At 37.6% G+C, this 12,599-nt stretch overlaps 1 protein-coding gene across 1 annotated transcript in view; it reads right to left on the bottom strand.

Annotated features, from left to right (window-relative positions):
- The window catches only part of LOC124288978 (DDB1- and CUL4-associated factor 13-like), a 48,783-nt gene extending 44,546 nt beyond the window's left edge, over positions 1 to 4,237 (bottom strand). The window contains 1 exon segment of the mRNA XM_046725577.1: positions 4,086 to 4,237. Coding sequence (XP_046581533.1) covers positions 4,086 to 4,155 — 70 coding nt within the window. The 5' untranslated portion in view covers positions 4,156 to 4,237.
- Positions 4,238 to 12,599: the final 8,362 nt, after the last annotated feature.

Below are 12,599 nucleotides of genomic sequence, written 5' to 3'. Positions count from 1 at the left end.
AGGATAAGGAAAAATAAGGCAGTTTTGATAGTTTTGAAGACATCAGTTCCTGTTTACATGTCTGACATATTGTCTATGATGTCACATTTGATGTCTTTGACATAACTTCCAAGTTTTGAAATCATGTTGAGCCGATTCAGTACCTCCTTAAACCTACCTGGTGCTAGTCAGTTGTCAATACAACATTTTAATTTTATCATTTTAATTATAATAACCAATTGTTAAAAGGCTCAGTGGCAGTTGACTGATCAGAGTAGAAAGCCCCTTTTTTTCCATGTAAATAATATCAGGTCGCTCTCTCTCAATCCCGAATCTCTTTTACTTTGATTGTTATGTCGGCAGTTCATTATCTTATGCGTCTAATATATGGGGTTGTAATTGAATACTGAAAGGTTCCATTTGGATTTTTTTTAAAATAAGATTGTTAAAAGTTAAGAAATCAACTTGTAATTCAATGATTTATGCAGGTTTATATTTCACAGGCAGTGTAATATGATCAACTACTGGTGTAAGGTTCTGTGACTGACAACAGTATTGTATGGGGTTGTAAAGCATATTCTATATAAGGTGAGACCTGTGGTGTAAACAATTGGGCATATGAGGTCAAATGTATTTTGTCAAGCATTGGATTCAGTGAAATATGGTAAAGGCAGGAATCACCAATAGATTATTTATCATGTTTATCAGTTATAAACAAAGATTTAATGATCTTTAGTCAGTCCTCCAGCAACAGATATACATCATATGATAAGCAATACAGTATTAGATGCATTTCATTCGTTATACATCAGAAACGAGCATACACAGTAACCTGCTGAAAGGGCACACAGTAGCCCAGAAACATTGTGTTGTAAATATTAAAGAAATTCATACAATACGTTGTTATGTCATTGCATGTTGCAATAGTTCTAATCCTAAATATCTCAGAGCGTCTCAGTGTTGTTTTATTTAAAACATCTCAGAGTGGTCAAGTGTTTATTTTATGAGTATAGTCAACCATATAACTGTTTATGTAATGATTAAAAGCGGTTTTAACAGAGTCACTGGTGACAATTACAGTGTCTAGTCAGTAATCTAACAAAGATCAACGTTCTAATTAGTTCTGATTGGTCTCATGGCTCAGAATGCTATACTGGACGAACAATTCAACCACAATTCAAATTGGTAACCTCGCCTGATGAGGTAACCCCTGATGATGTCTGTAGTGAACTTTAAAGATGTGTGAATTATGAACATTTGAACTACTTATGAATATTTGATCACATACCCAAAAGTATGGTGATCACACTATAGTATAGTTTGGGTGTTCTTATTTGAATATGATATATGTCCCTTTTTGACTTAAATCTATTAGGGCTGGGACGATACACTATGTCACGATATGACACATATCACGATATTTTACCTGCGATACAATACGTATCACGATACATACACCTTGAAAGAATGACACAGTATTAAGATTTAAAATGATGTATTTCAAGGTATTTTTGTATAACAAAAACATTATTGTAATAAACATACAAGTAACTCTATAATACTTGCGAATATTTCTTAATATGTACTTTATCATGTTTAAGATTATACTGTTTATTAAAAAAAAGTTGTGTATCATTTTGTATCTATACACCAGTCCACAATACGATAGCTGTATCAAACTTTAATGTATCGCGATGTATCAGTGCATCAGTGAATCATCCCAGCCCTAAAATCTATGGCCCTTTTGACTTTCCTTTGGCCCTGACTTTTTCAATTTTGGCCGTTTTGTCCTTTGGCCCTTTTCACCACAACCCACGAATATTTCGCAATGCATAATACCACTCGCAATCAGTTGTACAGGGGCAAATATACAAACGGTTTCGGATTTATGTTGCGGACTATGGGCTCATCCGTCGTTTAGGGTACCAGGTACGTTTCTGTAATTTGACTTTGTTCATGGTGCGTTTGCATATACGTACTAGGGGTACACAAGTACCTGTGCCCACAGCAGGCCAGAACCGGCCCCTGGATATTTAACTGAAACCGGCCCCGCACCCAAACCGGGCCCCTGGGTTAATTAACGGTAACGATGGTTCGGTGGTAATTATCTTTAATTGATAAAGATTACGATTTATTATTTGTATATAAAACATAGACATAATTGACAACAGAGACAGATAAAGATTTCAATTAATTTAGTAGATATAAAACATAGACAAAATTGACAATACAGACAGATAAAGATTTCAATTAATTTATTATATATATACAGACATAAACATTTCAATTAATTTATGATATATAAATAGACATAACTGCAGACACTGTTGTCTTTCACGACATCTCAATGGACAGTAAACGCAAGAATCGGACACGTTATCCATGATGAACAATTTATTAATCAAGTCCTTCCAATATTTTTTTTTTAATAAGATTATACACAAGGTGAAGATAACAGTATACGGTACAGTTGACATTGAGTGAACGCATTCAGTGTCAAGTAAAAGCATACGCATAAGACAAACATGTAAATAAATTTGCTCACGATAATCCGAACATAAACCACAATCAGTGTCGAGGAAGAGCATATGCTTAAGACAATATGTACATTAATTCGCTCACGATAATCCGTTCAAAGAAATATTAAAGCAACACATTCACTTTAATTGCTCAGTGAGATGTGCGTAAAATAAGAGTTAAATTTTGAAGCTGAAGAATGGTTTAGTTTTCATAATGTTGGCAGAATTCACTCTGTGAAAGGTGGTTAATGTGTGTTGAAAATATTGACAAATGCTCCACACATGGAAAAATGCGAAAATATGAAGGACGACATTATAACTTGTGAATTCTTTACTGGAAACTCTGGCATAACGAAGGTGAAACGTGAATTCACTATATTGGATTCATGTGCTATTCTTATATTGGCTTAATGTGTCAATTCTGTGGATACGATACAATGAAATGTAATGTAGAGTTTAACATAGTATCATTTTGCAATTGATCTTTTAGATTCTTAAAAGGATTACCTAAAATGTCCTCTACCACGGGATCTTCGTGATCAGCAGCACTTGCATGTTCACTTGCCTCTCATCCACACTAATATTCGCAAATATATTTTAAAAAATTGATATTACATGTAAAGACATATAAATACACCTCCGCGACGTAGTGAGATCTTCTGATGAGTTTCGTGCCCTTGTCAGCTTAACCGGAGGAGTGAAACATGTCTGGACATGTGATGTAACTAGCAAAGTCTTATCATGATTAACTTTCACATGAAATTATTACGCACCATAGTTTCTAATAATTATTATTGGAACTATTACAAATATTCTTTTTGGACTGGATGTTTGTCAACTTAATATTATAAAAATATCAGCATAGCATGAACACTGCACTTAGATTTCTGTTTTACGGAGAACCAATGAAGTGAACGAAAACAGATGACGTCACTTCCGTATTCACGATCTGTGCGTAGCGAACTATGAGGCCTGCTGTGCGGGTGAAACACGAGGTTAATAATACGTCAGATATTTGAATATCATAAATAAATAACAAACAAACGAGGTAGGTTTGTTTATTATCGATTTATTCATGCACTTTATGTTACGTTGGTCGGCAATCCTTACATGACCGAAAACCGAATACACAAGGATACTATGTTTTCGTCTTTTATGTTAAAGAAACTTTAATTTATATGTCAATGTAGTATTTACTTCTCGGGCCGGTTCGGGTTAAATATCAGGGGCCGGTTTGGTGGTTTTGTTAATAATTTTAGTATATTTATAAATATTATTTGGGATGGGGGAACGGGGGGAACGGGAGGAACTCATACGGTAATTCCAGTGACCCCTTAAGCATGAATAACATCCAAATGTAAATGTAACTGAACACCAAAACGACTATTTTACGAGATATTCTGTGGTTTGAACGAAGACACGTCTTTACAATACTCTCCCAGATGTATATTTCATTCTAATAGTTTACTTGTCCATAGTGACTAATGGTGTACAGGTTTGGGCTGCGTGGCTTGAGTCTCAAGTCTTGGCAACAATTTCAAGTGCTCGTAGCTGGTCTGACTAAAGCAAGTAACGGAAACTACATACCACGGTGTATATCCCTCTTTGTCTCTCTTAGATAGTCGTCTGGATTTCTACTGAGTAATTTCACTCTCATCTTGAACTCAGGATTTTCTTGACTTCGTACTCAAAACAGTATGGTCAACTCACAACACGCAACACATGGGTCGGACATTTATAAAGGGAGGTAATTTGGCATTGCCAAAATAGTAACTCACCGCTAAAAGTTTTCTTTCTGCAAACGTTTGTATTTACACCAGTAGCACGGTTGTAATGTATATCCGGGTAATCAGAGACAAACGCCCGGAATTCATAGTTTACTTGAGTGTCATCCAAATTTGAAAGTTGAACTGAAGCTTTTCTCTGATTGTCATTGTCACACAATCAGACATCAGTATTAATATCTCCAAGTGTCACACCATCAGACATCAGTATTAATATCTGCCACTGTCACACTATCAGACGTCAGTATTAATATCTGCCACTGTCACACCATCAGACGTCAGTATTAATATCTGCCACCGTCACACCATCAGACGTCAGTATTAATATCTGCCACCGTCACACCATCAGACGTCAGTATTAATATCTGCCACTGTCACACCATCAGACGTCAGTATTAATATCTGCCACTGTCACACCATCAGACGTCAGTATTAATATCTGCCACTGTCACACATCAGACGTCAGTATTAATATCTGCCACTGCCACTGTCACACCATCAGACGTCAGTATTAATATCTGCCACCGACACACCATCAGACATCAGTATTAATATCTGCCACTGTCACACCATCAGACGTCAGTATTAATATCTGCCACTGTCACACCATCAGACGTCAGTATTAATATCTGCCACTGTCACACCATCAGACGTCAGTATTAATATCTGCCACTGTCACACCATCAGACGTCAGTATTAATATCTGCCACTGTCACACCATCAGACGTCAGTATTAATATCTGCCACTGTCACACCATCAGACGTCAGTATTAATATCTGCCACTGTCACACCATCAGACGTCAGTATTAATATCTGCCACTGTCACACCATCAGACGTCAGTATTAATATCTGCCACCGTCACACCATCAGACGTCAGTATTAATATCTGCCACTGTCACACCATCAGACGTCAGTATTAATATCTGCCACCGTCACACCATCAGACGTCAGTATTAATATCTGCCACTGTCACACCATCAGACGTCAGTATTAATATCTGCCACTGTCACACCATCAGACGTCAGTATTAATATCTGCCACCGTCACACCATCAGACGTCAGTATTAATATCTGCCACTGTCACACCATCAGACGTCAGTATTAATATCTGCCACCGTCACACCATCAGACGTCAGTTATTAATATCTGCCACCAGTCACATCTGCCATCAGACGTCAGTATTAATATCTGCCACTGTCACACCATCAGACGTCAGTATTAATATCTGCCACTGTCACACCATCAGACATCAGTATTAATATCTGCCACTGTCACACCATCAGACGTCAGTATTAATATCTGCCACTGTCACACCACCAGACGTCAGTATTAATATCTGCCACTGTCACACCATCAGACGTCAGTATTAATATCTGCCACCGTCACACCATCAGACGTCAGTATTAATATCTGCCACTGTCACACCATCAGACGTCAGTATTAATATCTGCCACTGTCACACCATCAGACGTCAGTATTAATATTTGCAAGTATCACATCACCAGACATCAGTATTAATATCTGCCACTGTCACACCATCAGACATCAATGTTAATATCTGCCACTGTCACACCTTCAGACATCAGTATTAATATCGGCAAGTGTCACACCATCAGACATCAGTATTAATATCGGCAAGTGTCACACCATCAGACATCTGTATTAATATCTGCCACTTTCACACCATCAGACGTCAGTATTAATATCTGCCACTGTCACACCATCAGACATCAGTATTAATATCTGCCACTGTCACACCATCAGACATCAGTATTAATATCTGCCACTGTCACACCATCAGACGTCAGTATTAATATTTGCAAGTATCACATCACCAGACATCAGTATTAATATCTGCCACTGTCACACCATCAGACGTCAGTATTAATATCTGCCACTGTCACACCATCAGACGTCAGTATTAATATCTGCCACTGTCACACCATCAGACATCAGTATTAATATCTGCCACTGTCACACCATCACATCAGACGTCAGTATTAATATCTGCCACTGTCACACCATCAGACATCAGTATTAATATCGGCAAGTGTCACACCATCAGACATCTGTATTAATATCTGCCACTGTCACACCATCAGACGTCAGTATTAATATCTGCCACTTTCACACCATCAGACATCAGTATTAATATCTGCCACTGTCACACCATCAGACATCAGTATTAATATCTGCCACTGTCACACCATCAGACGTCAGTATTAATATCTGCCACTGTCACACCATCAGACATCAGTATTAATATCTGCCACTGTCACACTATCAGACGTCAGTATTAATATCTGCCACTGTCACACCATCAGACGTCAGTATTAATATCTGCCACTGTCACACCATCAGACATCAGTATTAATATCTGCCACTGTCACACCATCAGACGTCAGTATTAATATCTGCCACTATCACACCATCAGACATCAGTATTAATATCTGCCACTGTCACACCATCAGACGTCAGTATTAATATTTGCAAGTATCACATCACCAGACATCAGTATTAATATCGGCAAGTGTCACACCATCAGACATCTGTATTAATATCTGCCACTTTCACACCATCAGACATCAGTATTAATATCTGCCACTGTCACACCATCAGACGTCAGTATTAATATTTGCAAGTATCACACCATCAGACATCAGTATTAATATCTGCCACTGTCACACTATCAGACGTCAGTATTAATATTTGCAAGTATCACATCACCAGACATCAGTATTAATATCGGCAAGTGTCACACCATCAGACATCTGTATTAATATCTGCCACTTTCACACCATCAGACATCAGTATTAATATCTGCCACTGTCACACCATCAGACGTCAGTATTAATATTTGCAAGTATCACATCACCAGACATCAGTATTAATATCTGCCACTGTCACACCATCAGACATCAATATTAATATCTGCCACTGTCACACACACCATCAGATTAATATCTGCCATCACACCATCAGACATCAGTATTAATATCGGCAAGTGTCACACCATCAGACATCTGTATTAATATCTGCCACTTTCACACCATCAGACGTCAGTATTTATATCTGCCACTGTCACACCATCAGACGTCAGTATTTATATCTGCCACCGTCACACCATCAGACGTCAGTATTTATATCTGCCACTTTCACACCATCAGACGTCAGTATTTATATCTGCCACCGTCACACCATCAGACGTCAGTATTTATATCTGCCACCGTCACACCATCAGACGTCAGTATTTATATCTGCCACTGTCACACCATCAGACGTCAGTATTTATATCTGCCACCGTCACACCATCAGACGTCAGTATTTATATCTGCCACTGTCACACCATCAGACGTCAGTATTTATATCTGCCACCGTCACACCATCAGACGTCAGTATTTATATCTGCCATTGCCAAAGACGAGGATTTTTGTAGATCTCGAATATGTCAAAGTCTTCGTAAAGTGCTTCACTTGTTTTGTCTGATACATGTATTTTGATATTTAAATAATCTAGTGTATTCTCACCAGGAAGCCGAGGATGGGGACAAAGCGATTTTACGCGCGCTTCAGGTGGAGATTTGAAACATAAGTCAGTGTTGTACACGTTTCCTAAATCGTATAAAGGAGTCATATAGATTTCAAATGCATGCGACACGGTAAGACGAGTTTGACTGTGGGAAATATATAGTTCCGTTGGTAACTATGTCTGGGAACATTGGAATATCTCCCCATCTCAGTTTCCAGTTGGTGAGAACTACATCTAAACTTAACGAGAGCGACACCTTACCTTTCCTTTCCCGCAAGAGTCGACCGGCAACAGACTGAAAGATGAAGATATTATCTACAACCATGCCAAAATTCGACCTGTGATTTTATTACGCATCGCACCAAACTGTTACTCTAGCATTTCAGACTGAAACATAAATTTTACTAAAATACTCAAGATCGTTATGCCTCGATAATTAGATGTAGTTTTAAGATCTCCCTTTTTATGTGATGGGACTATCAATCCTATCGTCCATGAGTCGTGGAAAACGCAACTATCAAAAAGACCATTTAATAAAACAGTAAGTAGATGTAACAAAACATCACTTGAAAGATTATTCAATCAATCTATTCACATACAAGCACTTTTTGTCCCCTACAACTGTTACAGCTGTAGAAGCATTTCTTGCCTGTAAATACTGTCTTAACTATTATTTTATTCATTCTAAACACTCCAAGTAACCTATCTCTCTCACATGGGAGATAGCTACACCCTGATCATACCATAATCGTTGGGGTTTATGTGCATAACTACCACACTGGCTCTACATACAACTCGCAGCCCTACGTACTGCATCTGTAAACATGGGGCTCCTTTCACGAAGCAACATTGCACGAAGGTTACCTTAGTGACTTACGATCATCTTAGTGCTTTGTGGAAGGAGGCCCTGGACTGTAAACATTCTTCAAACATGGATATCAATCAATCAACCTTTATTCCGTACTAAAGAGGCCACAAGCCCATATAGTACATAAAGCACACATACCTTACTATTCGCCCGAGTAGTAACATTTACATTATGTTTTCAAATAGTATTATTTTTCTTGGTAATATGGCATGGAATAAATTCTGAACTATTACTAAGTTTGTACTTGTTAGTAATGGTAAAAATGATTTAGTAAATATTTTCTTTTAAGATCTGATTACAGGGGACAAACAAGAAGGAAGTGGTACTCATCCTCGACTGTATTTAAATGGCATAGCCATTGCCTAGTCTCTCATGACGATTGATATTAGTATAGCGTCCAGTTTCTGTAAATAAATCATGAGATGAACTCGGAACATCTTTACTGTTATCTTAGAGAGATAACACTCCAAACTTATTTGCGCTTTAAAAAGTTTGTAATAGAAACATGTGTTTGATAAAGTCAGTGATTCAAACCATGCCTGCACATAAACATCCGTAAGTCTTTGTGTCAGTGACATGATAAAATTAGGGTAGCATCTAATGTTTTGTCATACCATGCGTTACCAAAACCAGTTTAAACAGCAATCTTCTTATATTCATTATCGACGTATGTTTCCCATTATTGTCATAAACTATCATCACATTGTAACACATTTTGGGACATCTATGTGCAGGCATGTTAAACAATCTTAACCAGTATAATGCATTTGATAGCCTTAACTTGAGAAAATATATGCATTGGGAATCTACCACATTCACCATAAACCATAAAACTTAATGTACTTGTCTTAACGTCAAGAAATCATTTACAGACATATAAAAGAACCTGGAGCGACATAACGCATGTGTAGTATAGCCACTACTCCGTGTCAGATAATGCTGTATCCAGTACGGGATCTCAGTGTAAATTATCTCTAAATTGTTGTAGTTTGTTATTGTCCCACACAAATCTAGATGAAATGGTTTTCAATCAGTTTTGTGTTGTATTTTACAGTTATTGTTAATCATTAGAGTCGTATGTAAAGTCATCGTTATCGGGAGATGTGTTGATTCACATCTTGATTCTGTATTGACACTTGCACCACTCACACCCATAAAAGTGAAATCACCGACCTCTTTTTCATTACCACATATTCCATTCATCGTATGAATATATAAAATTGCACATAAAACAATTGAACATATTCCAAAAATATTTTAATATTTTACATTTTTATGTGTGTGTGTGTGTGTGTGTGTGTGTGTGTGTGTGTATGTGTGTAGACACAAGTATAAAGTATATCTAAATCAAGTCAAAAAAGTGACTTATCAAAAAGAATGAATATAGTATTTTCTGTAATTTTTGATCATTTTATTTAACTATTTTCTAATCAGAACCACTATCGCCAGAGTGTCTACCACATGTACATATTCTGTCTGCATATTTACAAATATCAAGGTATGAAACTCTAAACAAATTCAGTCAAACCACAGGGCTGGTTAGATGTAAAACCTACCTAAAACCTATAATCAAAGTCACTAACCCAGGTTTCTGTCAAAGTCACAAAATCGATGAAATGTTTTAAAGTCATTATATTTATTTTAAAACATCGTCACTGTTCCAAAATAAATAGCTTACTGTGCATTGTTCTGATTCTGTTCTACCAGCATTTGCCCCTATGTACCATTGTCAGTTCCTTGAGTATCCGATGTTCGTTCAGAGAGGGGTTCCTGTCCCAGCCCCAAAGTGTATAAACGGTCAACAACAACAAACCGTCCATTCTTAAAATGTCCCCTTCTATTATTCTGTTTCAGGACTGATAACACCTTCCTTTACTTACTTCCTGGTTAGATCGCTAGAGATGCCATACCCGTTAGACTTCAGTAGATCACGACACTGGAAAGATCTGATGTTACAGCTGGTGGCGGGAAATGGCACTGACCGGTCGGGGTCTTGTTCCGGTATGCTCAGGAGAACCCAGCCTGTGTGCTGAGAACTGTTCCTTTCGAATACCTAGTACATGTGTTTTACAGTCAATTTCACGCCCACGACCGCCAGTGTACTCACTGATTCCATATAGAAGAACACTGCTCTACGGCTGTAATTTCCCAATTGTTCCATACCGTTTCGGAGTTCTCCAACATCTCTGGTTAATCCCACCAGCCCAGACCGCCCTTTTCCAAAATCTCCATTGTCAAGCCGGTCTATAACTGCATCCAGATCCCGACGAAGTATGTTTTGTTGATTTCTAACGTCGTCGATATCTGACTTTATTTCTTTAACGCCTCCAGTCAATGTCCTTGTATCAGACTTAACGTCTCTAATGCCTCGAGACAAGTCGTTGTTGACTGATTGAAGCTCTCTTAAAATATCGTGCTTTATGTTTATAAACTCTTGTCTCTCACCAGATTTATATAATGGGCCAGGATTAACCTCTATGTCGCCAGATAGAAGAAGATTCTGGAAACACTGTATTGTTGTACGTAACAAAACAATTGTATACAGTACACATCCGGTGGCCAAGAGACGATAGCCCACGTCCATGCTGTAAAACTTTAATTTGTGCAGGCGATTAGGTGCCTCACGCTGAGAGCGAGGGTTCATATCCCGGACAAGAACCATCAACAGAATCTGTACTTTCCTGAGAAAGCGTAATCCCACATATAATACACAATACTAAAAGTTATTGCCAGTCATTCACAATGACACATCGACCCGGAAGTGACAACAAGCCCTCATATGATAAACACCGCTAACCTCCTTCCTGGCTGGAAGTGGCCGCCACAGATAACACTGACATCACGGAGTGAGAGAGAGGCGACAGCTTTTAGATGTGAGGCGGGATGTCATCCCAGGCTTGAACCATCTAGACAGACGTGTTCATTGAGTATTCAAATTCAATTCTTTATTGTATGAAAGGCCATAGGCCCATATACAAAGAGATACATCTTGACAATGGCATATATAATCAACTTTCTAACTAATCAATTCTTTTCTTAACAAAAATGCATTGTAGATAAATAGAGCAACTTTGTGTTGTTTTGGAGGTTCTTTGCTGGAAAGTAAGGAAGACAATAGATTAACGTTGATTTGAGATAAAGACAGTTGCGGTAGATATTTATTTCTTAGATTTTCATATACAGGACAAATAAACATAAAATGGAATTCGTCTTCAATAAAGTAACAGAATGGACATAATCTTTGGGTTTTTTCCATAGAAACATATCTTCCACGGTTAATTAATAAATCATTAAGGCCTAATCTAAATCGTATAAAAGCATTGCGAATATTTCTGTATTGAAGGTGAGCAAGATAACACTCTGGCTCAAGCAACGACTTAAATTGACGATATGAATCATATCTAGAACTTTCATTAATAGTTGAATGCCATTCCTGCTTAAAAATATCAATAGCCCGCGTACGAAACTGTTTAATAAACATATTTGCATTTCCAACTGTCTGTCATAACCAAGTACAACCAAAACCATATCTAAATAGTAAGGTGCGAATATGAGATGTCCAGTTATTCTTTCCCAAGATAATCAAGATGTAAAAGCATATTGAAAGCTTTTTTAGGTAAACGATGTTCAGGCATATTAATTATTTTACACCAATATTTTGAACAACGACAATAAGATGATATGTACAATGGGAACCTCCCACATTCACCATTAACCATAAAATTTGGTGTTGACAAACCAACATTTAGAAACTTTTTACAGGCAAGCAAATGAATTTTTTCTATGGTAAAATACTCCTTAAAACCCCATATTTCAGATCCATGCAGTAAAATCGGTTGTATCTGAGAGTCAAATAATTTGAAGTAAATAGTCGGTGGAACAAGACCGAGCATAGGAACAACAGAGTGAAGTTGTAAA

This window comes from Haliotis rubra, unplaced genomic scaffold (assembly GCF_003918875.1).
Source record: "Haliotis rubra isolate DU_JTF1 unplaced genomic scaffold, ASM391887v1 Scf43, whole genome shotgun sequence".
NCBI classification, from domain to species: domain Eukaryota; kingdom Metazoa; phylum Mollusca; class Gastropoda; order Lepetellida; family Haliotidae; genus Haliotis; species Haliotis rubra.
Note: the sequence above shows the minus strand (reverse complement) of the source record. Positions and strands in the feature narration are given on the sequence as shown.